Below are 12,676 nucleotides of genomic sequence, written 5' to 3'. Positions count from 1 at the left end.
ATCAATACAAACTGCAACACGTATTTGTACATATATATATAAATTCTTTATTCAAAGCGTTATGCATTTATCAATATATTTTCTCTGGCATTCAATTAAGTTGATGCTCTTAAGTCACTTTTGTAGAGGCTTTCACATAAGCTGCACTTTTTACTGCAGCTTTATTCTCGTTCTGAAGTGGCGGGTATTTTTGAACAGCCTTTAAAATTTGCATAAAACATTTGCTCACTTCCTTATGATGTCAACAATTGAATGTCACGCATTTTCTCATTTTTGTTTTGAAAACTGTTTTTTAACTGCCGATTGGCATTCACTGAGTCTCTAAAACGACAACGAGCGACGACAGGCGAGACGCACTGGTAATGCATAAATAATTTATAAATAAACCGTCTTAAATGTGCTGGCAGCTTTTGTTTTACATTTTGTATGTGCGTTTCATTTTTTGAAAAGTTGCTGAACTTCAAATGTTGCACTTGATCGTGATTTGTTGTTGTTGTGCATACTACATTCTATTTTTAAAGCCAATTACAGGCGGATCGATTATTCACTATATGTATATTGTATCTATATCGGGAACTCATCAAATAGTGCCGACTTTGTGGGTCAAAGTTGTTGCGTCTCCGCAGAGTCGTTTTGTTTAATTAAAGCCCACGAAAATGCTCATCACAAAAACGTTTAATTACACTAATTAAAATGTAACCATGCTGCTTCGATGTACTATACATATATACTATATAATGCTTTGTAAATGTGCACAATATGCGATTACTTCTAGTTTTTCTGCGCCACCACAAACCTGCCTTACAAATACCGTGCGTTTTGAATCGAAGCCGTCGTGTGAATTACCAAGTTATTTTCATTATTTTTGAAGTGCGCGCATTCAGATTTTGTTGCTGTATTGTTGTATTGTTTTGAGCTGCGGTTTATGTATATATAATTAAGCATTATCAGCACCAAATGGGCAAAGAGCTGGGCGATGCATTAAGATATTTGCGTTTGCCTTTACCTTTGCTTGGTTTTTTGTTTTCGTTTTTTGTTTCTCCCTCTCTCTTGGCTTTGTTCGCTGCGTCTGGCATTGAACTTTGCTTGACTTTGAGTCTTCAAATACAGTAGTAGTAGTAGTAGACGAAGACGAAGAAGAAGCAGAAAAAGTATAATTAATTATAATACTATAAACATCTTCATATTGTTTATGAACGCATGTGTGAGAAAATCTTTGGCATTTTTCACACAATTTTTATAACTAAGGTATTTTTTTATTGTAGATGGAATCTATGAATGCATGTTTTTCAAACCATTTTTTACGACAATGTCAGCGAAAGTGCAGTTGGGGGCAATTTTTTATTGGGCTTATAATTCAGACAAATTTTATAAAAATGTAGGCCTTAGAATAAAAAAATTTACGACCCGTGTGTTCCGAATTCCTAACCCTAAACCTGCCATTAGGTCATTCGTAATAGATAAACATTTTCTAAAGTCGCATTAATAAACAAATAGACAAAGCTCTTATATTATAGTATAAATAACTCAAAACTCTGCCCCACAACCCCAACTTTAACTGATATTTAAATCTGTTGCAATTTTTCTATTGTACGAGTCTCAACAATCTAGTTTTTAAATAAAGGAGTTTGACTTGCAAAATATAAAAAGTTGTCATAAAAACAAAGCGCTGCAATAATTGCTCACTATTATGGAATAAATAAACTTACAATAAATGCAAATAATACTTTTGTGTAATTGGATTTAAAAAACCAATTTAAAAGTTAATTTTTTGTTCCTTAATTGCTTGAACTTATTTGCATTATTTTATTGGCAACAAAAATAGAAACCATAAAAAACAATAATAGCAGCCAACAGCTATGGATAACAATAAAAAAAAGTAGCGCAGCTATTCGCATAAACAATTTGATTAGCGTCTTTGGCGTCTTTGGCGAGTCGCTGACTCCATAGCATTGAGAATTGCAACAGATTTGAGCAAATAATCGGGGGGTTAATGTTTAAATTTGTTTTAACTACAATTGGGATTTACAAGCAAAGTGCAAAAGCATGCCACAAATATAAAGTAAACCAAACTCTTGAGTAGCTTGTGAATTTTGCCGCATGATCTTGTTGCCAGGTGATATACGATATGCGAGTATACTATACATAGAAATTGAATTGAGTTCGCAGTTGTGTGCGACTTCTTCAGCGTCTATGCGCATATTGTTGATGCTATTGATTCACAGATTCGCAGATTCGCATATTCGGGCACAGATTTTGTCATGCAGAGCGCGTTTTTAGAGTTTTTGGCAAATAAAAAATAAATCAATTAGCAGCCTAAGCAACCAACCAACTGATGACTGAGTGACTGACTAATGCCTATCACACATTTGTAATTGTTGTTTATTATTGTTCCATATCTTTCACAGCTACATCACGCCAGCGGCTGCAGCAACAACAACAGCTTCTGCCAATGGGGGTGCAGCAGGATCCACTAGTCTAGCCGTCTATCCGACGGCCACAGCCCAAGTTTATCGCCTACATCCCGGAGCGGCCACCTCCAGCAATGGCTTGGACGTCCTGGACTGCGCTGGACTGGACACGGCAGCAACAGCAACAACAACCGGCAACTCCAGCAGCGGTTTCTCGCAACGCCTTCGAGAATTGGCTGCCTCTGCAGGTCTGCTTTCCCTGAAGCCACGTCAGCCCCTAAAGCCCGTGATCAAGACACGCGGCTCACCCGGCCCCGAGTTTCCCAAAAAGGTCACCTTCAGCGCCTTCGCAACGGTGCAGGTGGTGTGAGGCGTGGCCAGAGACGGTTTGGTGTACTGAAAATAACCGAGGAATCCACTTGGCAAGGTGAGCTTCTGAACTTTTACCCATTTCTGTTCTCATTATACTTATGTTATTCCCCTCTTTTGTTTCAGCTCCCGCACCGGGTCTGTTGTTAATACATTTATGTTGTTGTTGTCATTTTGTTGCTGTTATTAAATGTATAGTAAATGGCCGCAGCTTCTATGCAAGTCACGGCAAATTATAGTACCAGCTTCATATCGTTAAGTTACATTTAAATTTGTGCCATTGATATGGCTTGAAAACTGAAATGTTATCAAAAATGTATCATTACAAGTATGCCCCATAGCTGAAATACCTCATGGCCTCTATTGATTCCTCCCACTTCCATTTTGTCGCACTCTTGTTTCTAAATTTTTTCCTGAAGACTGACGTTTCACAGTTCCTTGCTTTTTCCTCACAGTATTTTCAATTCAACTCCTTAAAATTCTCTAAAATTTTCCAACTCTATGCACGCCACACCAGTTTCCACAAAGGACAAAAATTCAAATATTTTCTATAAAATTGTAAATATGTATGAATTTTTGAAAGGCAAGCAGAAATATATATACCATATATCTAATGTACCATACAATCAAATTTTATTTTATACATAACAAAATAGTCATAAATATATATATTCCAAGTATATATATCTATAGATGTATGTGTAAGAAGTGTGTGTATTGTGTATATTTACCACATAAGCATGTTATGATATATTGAAATTAATATTGTATTAAACACAAAAGCAAAGGGCGAACAATGCGTATTATCTGCCTTGATCACAACAAAGATGTACGCAAAATTGCTGTACATTATTATACTTAAAGTATATTGGACATTAATTAAGCTTAATAATATGCATGACAAGTGAATATAATAAATAAACGCAAACAAACTCAATCAATCAATTGTGTTTTGCATTAAATTTTTGCCTTGCTGAAATGATTTTGCATTTTTCTTTTGAACAACAAGAGGACTCCTACAATGTCCACAGTGAATTCACATTAATTTATTTTTGTTGTTTTGATGGGCAGATTATATTTTCAAAAGCATGCTGGATTATTTGTAACGTCTCGCCGTGGTGTTGCCATCTACCAGTGTGCACCCATCGAATTTTGTCATCGCATCGGGTGGCAGCACCAAATCGAGCAGCTGGCCACTTATCCACCAGCTGCTAAAATATTTTGCACACTTCTTGCAAGTGTGTACACACTGTTCAACTTCCCGCCAATTCTAAGACGCTGTACGCTGGAATTTTTATTATTTATTGTTATTAACATCTTAAATGGCAGATTCACCATGTAAGTTAACTAAATAAATGTTAAAGTGCAACAATTTAATGAAGATTTATGTAGCCGGACCGCGCGTAAAGCGACAGCGCATTGATAAAAATGGTCGCTTTGCCGCCATGGAACGCCTGCGCCAATTAAAGGGCACAAAAAACAAGTGCGTGGTTGATGAAAAGGTGGACGATGTGTATGAGATTGTGGATGAGCGGGAATATGCCAAGAAAGCGAATGAAAAGTACGGTGGAGATTGGATAGAAGACGGTAAGTAATGACAGACAGCACAGAGGGGCAAAGGCACAACAATGTAATAAATACGCATTAAAAATAACTGCCGAATATGGCTTTCTACCCCGCTGTGCGTCGTCTTAACAAGTACTCACTATAGCTATTTGATAGATGGCACTGGCTATGCGGAAGATGGACGCGACTTCTTTGAGGATGAAGATGAGTACTCCGACGAGGAAGGTGCTGGAGGAAAGGCCGGCAATAAAAATAAAAAGGAAGGCAATGCCAAGAAACGAGCAAGGGAAAGCGACAAGCCAGCGAAAGGCAAAGCATCAATACGCAATCTCTTTAGCAATGCCGTGCCGAAGAAGGCAGATGTTAAATCCAGTGTCAAGGATGATGACATATTGGCCGATATTCTGGGTGAAATGAAACAGGAGCCAGGTGATGTTAAGCCACAGCAAAACAAAGTGATTGCGCCCGCCAAAATAGTCGGTGCATCCTCGACACGCAAATCCGATGCTGCCGCTGCCAAGGAGTACATGAATAGTTTTCTCAACAACATCAAAATGCAAGAGCAGGAGCGAAAGAAAACAGATGAAACTAGCGACGATGAAATGCTGGAACGTATATTGAAACCGAAGGCCACAATTCCCAATAAAAAGGCAGCAACTCCAGCAAAAGTGGCTGTAAAGGTGAAAAAGGAAGTTGCAGAGGAGAAATCAATAGCATCAAAGGATAAGCCAACAGAAGAAACAGAAGCAACCGACTTACCCGACAATGGAATGGATTTTAGTTGTTTCGATGATGATGAGAATCAATTTGATGTCGAGAAACCTAGGGAAAATGTGACAGTTAAATCGGCCACGACACCCATCAAATCAAAGCTTCCTGCAGTTGTGACTTCTTTGCCAGCTCCTACCGCAGCTGAACCTGAGGACATGAACAGGCTCTTGAATAATTGGGAGTCCATTTGTCAAATGGATGATGACTTTGAAAAGACGGTTCTGGCTACCGAGCCAGAGGTTAATTTAAATAACGAAGAACAGCTGCGTTTCTGGTACTGGGAAGCCTGGGAGGATGCACAAAAGCTGCCGGGCGAGGTTTTCCTCTTCGGCCGCACCGCAGATGGCAAATCAATATGTGTGCGGGTACAGAACATAAATCGAGTGCTCTATTTGCTACCCCGACAATATGTGAGTATTGTAGAAGCAGTTTTGGTAATTTAGAGCAGTTATAGTAATTTTTTATAGAAATATATCACATGGTCTATAAAAATATTAGGGATACACAATGAATCCTAATCTTTTCTTCATAAATTATAGTTTATTCAAGCAATCTTTAAAAGAGAAGAATATTATTTATTTTATTTGTATATTTATATTTGATGTTTACAAATATTCAATTTGCTGACGATATTGTACTAAAAACGAGGTTTTCTTTTTAAAGTGGATTTATTAACCAATCATTGAAAAATATATTTCAACTGGTTAATATAGAAGCTATATCCAAATCATCTAATATACTCATATTTGCTGTCTCTGGACGTTTTTTGTTTAGGTAGGTTTATAGAAATCCCTCTCTATGCTAACCATTCTATAATTCAACTCCAACAGGTGCTTGATCCTATTACAAAGGAGCCCACCAAGCAAATGGTGACTGTCGCCGACATGTATAAAGAGTTCAATGCGGATATAGCCGCTGAACTGAAATTGGATAACTTTCGTTCCCGTAAGGTGACCAAAAACTTTGCCTATCACCCAATTGGCATCGATGTGCCACAGACCTGCGATTATCTGGAAGTGCATTACGATGGCAAGAAGCCGGCGCCGAATGTGGAAAAGAAGAAATACGATACGATAGCGCATATATTTGGAGCGAACACGAATGCTCTGGAACGCTTTTTGCTTGATCGCAAAATCAAGGGACCCTGTTGGCTACAGCTCAAGGCTTTTGATGTGAATTCGGCACCCATAAGTTGGTGCAAGACTGATGTCACCATCAGCGACCCCAAGAACGTGAGTCTCGTAATGGAGGAGGGTAAAGCGGCGCCGCCGCCGCCCCTCTCACTCATCACATTGAATGTGCGCACATCTATAAATCCCAAGACCTTAAAGAATGAGGTCTGCATGATCTCCATGCTGACCCACAATCGCTTTCACATTGACAAGCCGGCCCCTCAGCCCGCTTTCAATCGTCACATGTGCGGCCTCACACGTCCCGCCGTTGTTAATTGGCCCTTCGACTTGAATCTGCAATTGGCCAAATATAAGTCGACCAAGATCTACAAACACGACTCGGAACGTGCGCTTTTGAGCTGGTTTCTGGCGCAGTACCAACAGATCGATGCGGACTTGATTGTCACCTACGATGCCATGGATTGTCAGCTGAATATCATAACCGACCAAATTGTGGCGCTCAAAATTCCCCAATGGTCACGCATGGGTCGCCTCCGGCTGACAAACACCTATGGAAAGCGACTGTTTGATCATTTCGTGGGTCGAATGGTTTGCGATGTGAAACGTTCTGCCGAGGAGTGTATACGCGCCCGATCCTACGATCTGCAATCCCTTTGCCAGCAGGTGCTTAAGATCAAGGAATCAGAACGCATGGATGTCAATGCCGATGATTTGTTGGAGATGTATGAAAAGGGTTAGTTGTGAAATCTTTTTAAAATACGAAGATAGAGTTTGTCAGGATTTCATGATTGTTATTCATTTTTTGAGACCAGAAAACATAGTAGTAGACTACAATCCGCCTAGATTACAGATTAACTGGCAAGGCGAGTTTCAACCTTTATGGCTTGCTTTTGTCAGACATCAAGTATGTCGATTGCTGTATACAAGATCGTCTCCTCTATAATTTACAATGACAATAAAACTGATTGACAATCTTAAGTCTCCTTTATCGCCAAGAATTTCATAGTTAGTTAAATGTTTGAAGGTGCTCCATTTATTCAAAGTTATAATCAGTTTAAAAACCTATCCTTATGAATATTCTATGGATCCACTAATAATAGTTTCTATCCTAGAAAATTGCAATTATTTATCCAATTTGCTCACTTTTAGGCGAAAGCATCATGAAGCTCATATCGCTGACCATGCAGGATGCCTCCTATATGCTGCGCCTCATGTGCGATCTGAACATAATGCCGCTGGCTCTGCAGATAACCAACATCTGTGGCAATACGATGACACGCACCCTTCAAGGCGGTCGCTCCGAACGAAATGAATTTCTGCTGCTGCACGCCTTCACCGAGAAGAATTACATAGTGCCTGATCGTCCGGCACAGCAGCGACGTGGGCGTGGCGCTGTTCTCGATGCTACCGCTTCCGAGATGGAGACTGAGGGATATCAGACTAAAGCGGCAGTAGCGACACGCAAGAAGGCGGCCTATGCCGGTGGTTTGGTGCTGGAACCGATTCGTGGTCTCTACGAAAAGTTCATTCTGCTGATGGACTTCAATTCCCTATATCCGAGCATTATACAGGAATACAATATTTGCTTCACGACAGTTCAACAGCCTTACACAATTGATGAACTGCCTGCCCTGCCAGATTCGAGTGCCCAACCGGGAATTTTGCCTTTGCAATTGCGTCGTCTGGTGGAGTCGCGCCGAGAAGTTAAGAAACTGATGGCCGCGCCGGACTTATCCCCAGAACTGCACATGCAGTATCATATACGGCAAATGGCTCTAAAGTTGACGGCCAATTCGATGTATGGCTGTCTGGGGTTTGCGCATTCGCGTTTCTTTGCCCAACATCTGGCGGCTCTGGTGACCCACAAGGGTCGTGAGATCTTGACCAATACGCAGGCGCTGGTCCAGAAGATGAACTACGACGTGGTGTACGGCGATACAGACTCGCTGATGGTCAACACAAATATTACGGACTACGATCAGGTCTTTAAGATCGGACACAGCATCAAGCAGAGTGTGAATAAAATGTACAAACAGCTCGAGCTCGACATCGATGGGGTGTTCAGTTGTCTGCTGCTGCTCAAGAAAAAGAAATACGCCGCCGTCAAGGTCACTAAGACGGCCAAGGGTGAGCTGAAACGCGAGCAGGAGCACAAGGGCTTGGATATTGTGCGTCGCGATTGGTCCCAGCTGGCCGTAATGGTCGGCAAGGTGGTGCTCGATGAGGTGCTCTCCGATAAACAGCTTGAGGAGAAATTGGACGCAGTCCACACACATTTGGAGCGCATCAAAGTACAGGTTCAGGAATCGGCTGTCCCCCTGCCGATGTACGTGATTACCAAACAATTAACCCGTGCTCCACAGGAGTATGTGAATAGCGGTTCGCAACCTCATGTGCAGGTTGCTCTGCGCATGAATCGAGAACGCAATCGTCGTTACAAAAAGGGCGATATGGTCGACTATGTCATCTGCGAGGATGGCACCACAAATGCAGCCATGCAGCGTGCCTATCATCTGGAGGAGCTGAAAGGGAGTGAACAACTGAAATTGGATTCAAACTATTATTTGGCCCATCAAATCCATCCTGTCGTCACGCGCATGGTTGAGGTGCTTGAGGGAACAGATGCGAGTCGCATTGCCGAGTGCCTGGGTATGGATGCTACCAAGTTTAGACAGAATGCACAGCGGTAAGTTAAGTCGAATGTGAGGGAGACTCTAACCCCTCTAGAAAGGGGCCGATCTGCTTCAGTCCTCAGTCTCTTCTAAATCTCTTTAAAATCTCAACATCTGGCATTCGTCAATCCACTCTTTAATGCGTCGTCTCCCTTGCAGCACCCAACGCGAACGCACCGAGGAGGGTGAGGGAGAATCCCTTCTGAAAACCACACTACAACTGTATCGGTTGTGCGAACCCTTCCGCTTCAATTGTGTCAGCTGCAAAACGGAGCAGCTGATGGCCACCGCCTTCAGGCCCAGCGTTAACAACACCCACGTGGCTGTGCTCCAACAGTGCGCCAACTCTGAGTGCCACACCGCTCCCTATCAATATCTCGTCTCTGTGCGCAATCAGCTGCAGTTGACGATGCGCAAGTTTGTGCAACGATTCTACCAGAATTGGCTTGTGTGCGATCATCCCGACTGCAACTATAATACGCGCACCTATTCCCATGTGCGGGAGTTGAAACGGCCGTTGTGCCTGAAGTGCAAGAATGGAGCGTTGCTGCGTCAATATTCGGAACGCGATCTGTACAATCAGTTGTGCTATTTTCGCTTCATGTTCGATCTGAGTAAACAGCAGACGGGACAAAAACGTGAGTAAAGAAACAAGGCTTTCCTTTAGTCTTTACCCAAAGCATAACATCTAGGAAGACCAAACGTGTTTATGATAAATCATAGTTTATGGTAAATCGGCGGAGTAATCCTACTTAGTAAGATAACTTTATTTATTATTAATTTATCGTCATGTTTGTTGGTATTCATTAGATATTTTTAAACCTTCAACAAATTTTGAAGCTTCATGAAACCCAGTCCACAATATCATAAACTGCCATAGGAAATCAGAAATCAGTCACCATTATCTGAAGTTTCGCCGATATTGGTGCACATAGCATATGACTATTTGCTTTAAACAGTTGATTTCTTTTTGATGTCAGTGCTAGAGAGAAGGCCGAATACAGTTTTCTACAAAAACTAATTCTAAACTAAATCCATTTCTTATCCTAAAGATGCGCCTCTAACGCCGGAAGTGGAGCAGGCCTATCAATTGCTACACGAAACGGTGGAGCAGCTCTTCCAAAGTTCCGCATATGTTATTATATCGCTGCGGAAGTTATTTGATCGTTGCTTTACTGCCACAAAACTGGAGCCCGTCAAACCGCACACAAGAGATGCTGTGGCCTCAACGCTGGCCGATGTTTAGGTTATGATGTAAGGGATTATGAACATTTTATTTTATTGTATATATACACAAATAAAGTCTTTTTATCGAAGAACAACTTCAATATTGCTGGACTAGTCTGTAGAGTGACTTTCAGGATTTGCTCAAAAACTTTTCCAGTGGAAAGTATCTGAACGATTCATTAAATATATCCGTAAATGCAGTGCTCACGAGCTCATTGATGATGGGCTTCAGAAAGGGCAGTCCCAACTGCCACATACTATTAATAACACCATCCGCCAGCTGATTCAGCGGCTGCCCTTTCAGTAAGTCGCCAATGTGAAGCTCCATGCCACCAATGCGATCCACTTCCACATGCACCTTTAGCAGCGATCCGGGCTCGCCCACACGCCGCACACTCGTGGTTTGGCTGCAAAAATACAAGTAAGTTAATAAAAAAAATCCTCTCCATTATTATTGTGTTGTTCTTTTTAAATTTAAGTGAAAATGTAAGCTAAAAAGTTATTTTATTAATATCGACATAAAGAACTAGTGAAGCAACGAATTCAAAATAATGCAGAAATGCAAATAATTTGAATTCCAACTTCGGTTATTTTCTAAGTAGGATCTACATCCATACAAACTTTCGGTCGATGTGAGATTTTACTAAAATGAAATGTTTTTAATGAACTATACAAAATTTTGACGACTTTTCTACCAAATGAACATATGTATATACTATTACATTTATATCTTAATTCTGTAAATGATTTGATTTAGCATTGGGCGCGTTCTGCAGATCGTGATCGATTTGGAATCGATCATTACTGATTTCACCTGCTGACCACTGTGATTTGTGATTCGAATAAGTACAAATACCAATCGAAATCACACAACGCAAATCGCGAAAATAATATTACACGATTCAGAATTTTTCAATTTTGACACTGCATAGTCAGAATTTAGTCGAGACCTTTGCGAAAATACCCAGCAATCTGTGACTTTTTGACCAAAAATACAACAAATCAACAATCCATAATCAAAAATCGGAAATCGCCACGACCTGCTGAACGCACCCATTTATTTTTATGTGCCTACAATTTTTTGGGCGTGCGTGTTCGACGGGGCCTAAAAAACCATGCCCATCTCTAGTTTACTGAAAGACCTAATTATAAATCGAAAAGTTCTTCTCAAAAATATGTATAAACAGTATAAGTAGTATAAACCAATTATCCCTAAAAACATAGCCCATATAGCCTATGTATTCAATTCAACATTAGACGTTTCGGCCCCCACACTTACCTGTAATCATACAGTGTTAGGTTCCAGAAACCTTTACGTCTCATTTCTTTGCCCAGCATTTTGGCTGCAAACTCATAATAGCCCTCCAAACTCTTCTCCGGAAAATATTGGGCATAGACAATGCGTTGTTCCTCGGGTTCTGAATGGAATTTTGTCACCTCGGATCGAGACCAACCATACTCGGAAACATTGCGTAAAATGAGCTTAAAGCCACCAAGGCCATTCGAGTCGCCTCTGCGCGCCTCGACAAAGGGTGAGTAGTGTGGATCAAAGGGCTTGATATTGTAGTGCTCCACACCTATTAAATAACCACAAGACTTACAAAATTACACCACAGTACTTGCGCAACTGTGCCACTCACCTGTTGGAAAATAGGCCCTCAAGTCGTTGAACACCTGCCTCATGCACTCGTCGAATTCTGCGCCTGCGCTTTGACTCTCACATCGGCCGATCAAGTGCTTCAGATCCTCATCGACCGATATCTGATTCGACGCATGCGTGCTGAGTAGAAATTGAATAGAGAAGGCTGCGACTAGCAGGTAGCTACAGTTTGACAGCCACTGTTGCAACATATTTGGTGTGAGGCTAACAACAAAACAAAAGAGAATCTGTTAAACACAAAATAAATAGTTGTACATTTGTTTATGTTAATTGCCAAACTGCATAACTACAATAGCCGCGAAATGTACACAAAAGCAAATACTTGAAGGTAACATACATACTCGTATATCTGTCCAAACCAAATTAAATATCAGCCCTCCAGCATCACGCAAAATCATTAAACTAAACAAGCAAATGCCAAATTTTTGGCAAACAAAATGCCGAAACTGGTTTAAGATCTGCCCAGTGCAATTGAAATTGCATTAAAAAATAATTTAATAATTAAAAAAAAAATTAAAATTCAAAACAAATCAAACAACTTCCACTCAGAAAAGTTTAAAAGTTACATTAAAAAATTCATTAAAAATATCACTTTTCCTCATGTTTTAGAATTACTTCTTTATTGAATACTTATTTCTGACATTTAGAGGCCAAATAAAATGCCTTAAATGGTGCAAAAATAAAAAAATATGTATGAAACAACGGATTTTATATATTCCCACAGAAAGGCAAAAGTTTGTTATATTTGTACCAATAATTCACTGGTTACTAGTGTTAGTCTTTTGGAGCTTCGTTATTTTTTATTTAAAGCTGACCCGTCTTGGCAATAAGTAAAGTAAATCACAACCAATAACTCCAAAATACGCA

The 12,676-nt window shown here is 40.5% G+C and overlaps 3 protein-coding genes across 4 annotated transcripts in view; 2 read left to right on the top strand and 1 right to left on the bottom strand.

Annotated features, from left to right (window-relative positions):
- Positions 1-3,384, top strand: part of LOC115624122 (homeobox protein abdominal-A) — an 80,092-nt gene extending 76,708 nt beyond the window's left edge. Inside the window, exons 5-6 of the mRNA XM_030518718.1 lie at positions 2,409-2,838; positions 2,907-3,384. Of these exons, the coding sequence (XP_030374578.1) occupies positions 2,409-2,781 (373 nt within the window). The 3' untranslated portion in view covers positions 2,782-2,838; positions 2,907-3,384. The remainder of the gene's footprint in view (positions 1-2,408; positions 2,839-2,906) is intronic.
- A 651-nt stretch (positions 3,385-4,035) lies between these two features.
- Positions 4,036-10,755, top strand: LOC115624161 (DNA polymerase alpha catalytic subunit). Of its 2 annotated transcripts, XM_030518758.1 has the most exons (8): positions 4,036-4,118; positions 4,173-4,367; positions 4,503-5,527; positions 5,948-6,983; positions 7,400-8,936; positions 9,082-9,560; positions 9,975-10,176; positions 10,240-10,755. In XM_030518758.1, exons 1-7 carry the CDS (start codon positions 4,103-4,105, stop codon positions 10,166-10,168), a joined length of 4,482 nt encoding a protein of 1,493 aa, XP_030374618.1. In that variant the 5' UTR covers positions 4,036-4,102; the 3' UTR covers positions 10,169-10,176; positions 10,240-10,755. The 2 variants fall into 2 exon arrangements, with proteins under 2 accessions (XP_030374618.1, XP_030374617.1); XM_030518757.1 differs by lacking the exon at positions 10,240-10,755 and having other exon boundaries at positions 9,975-10,238.
- On the bottom strand, positions 10,178-12,000 carry LOC115623761. Its single transcript, XM_030518297.1, has 3 exons — positions 11,790-12,000; positions 11,429-11,726; positions 10,178-10,556 (listed from the first exon to the last, which is right to left on the bottom strand). Exons 1-3 carry the CDS (start codon positions 11,998-12,000, stop codon positions 10,280-10,282), a joined length of 786 nt encoding a protein of 261 aa, XP_030374157.1. The 3' UTR covers positions 10,178-10,279.
- Positions 12,001-12,676: the final 676 nt, after the last annotated feature.

Source organism: Scaptodrosophila lebanonensis, unplaced genomic scaffold (assembly GCF_003285725.1).
Source record: "Scaptodrosophila lebanonensis strain 11010-0011.00,11010-0021.00 unplaced genomic scaffold, SlebRS2 tig00000053-arrow-pilon, whole genome shotgun sequence".
Taxonomy (NCBI): domain Eukaryota; kingdom Metazoa; phylum Arthropoda; class Insecta; order Diptera; family Drosophilidae; genus Scaptodrosophila; species Scaptodrosophila lebanonensis.
Note: the sequence above shows the minus strand (reverse complement) of the source record. Positions and strands in the feature narration are given on the sequence as shown.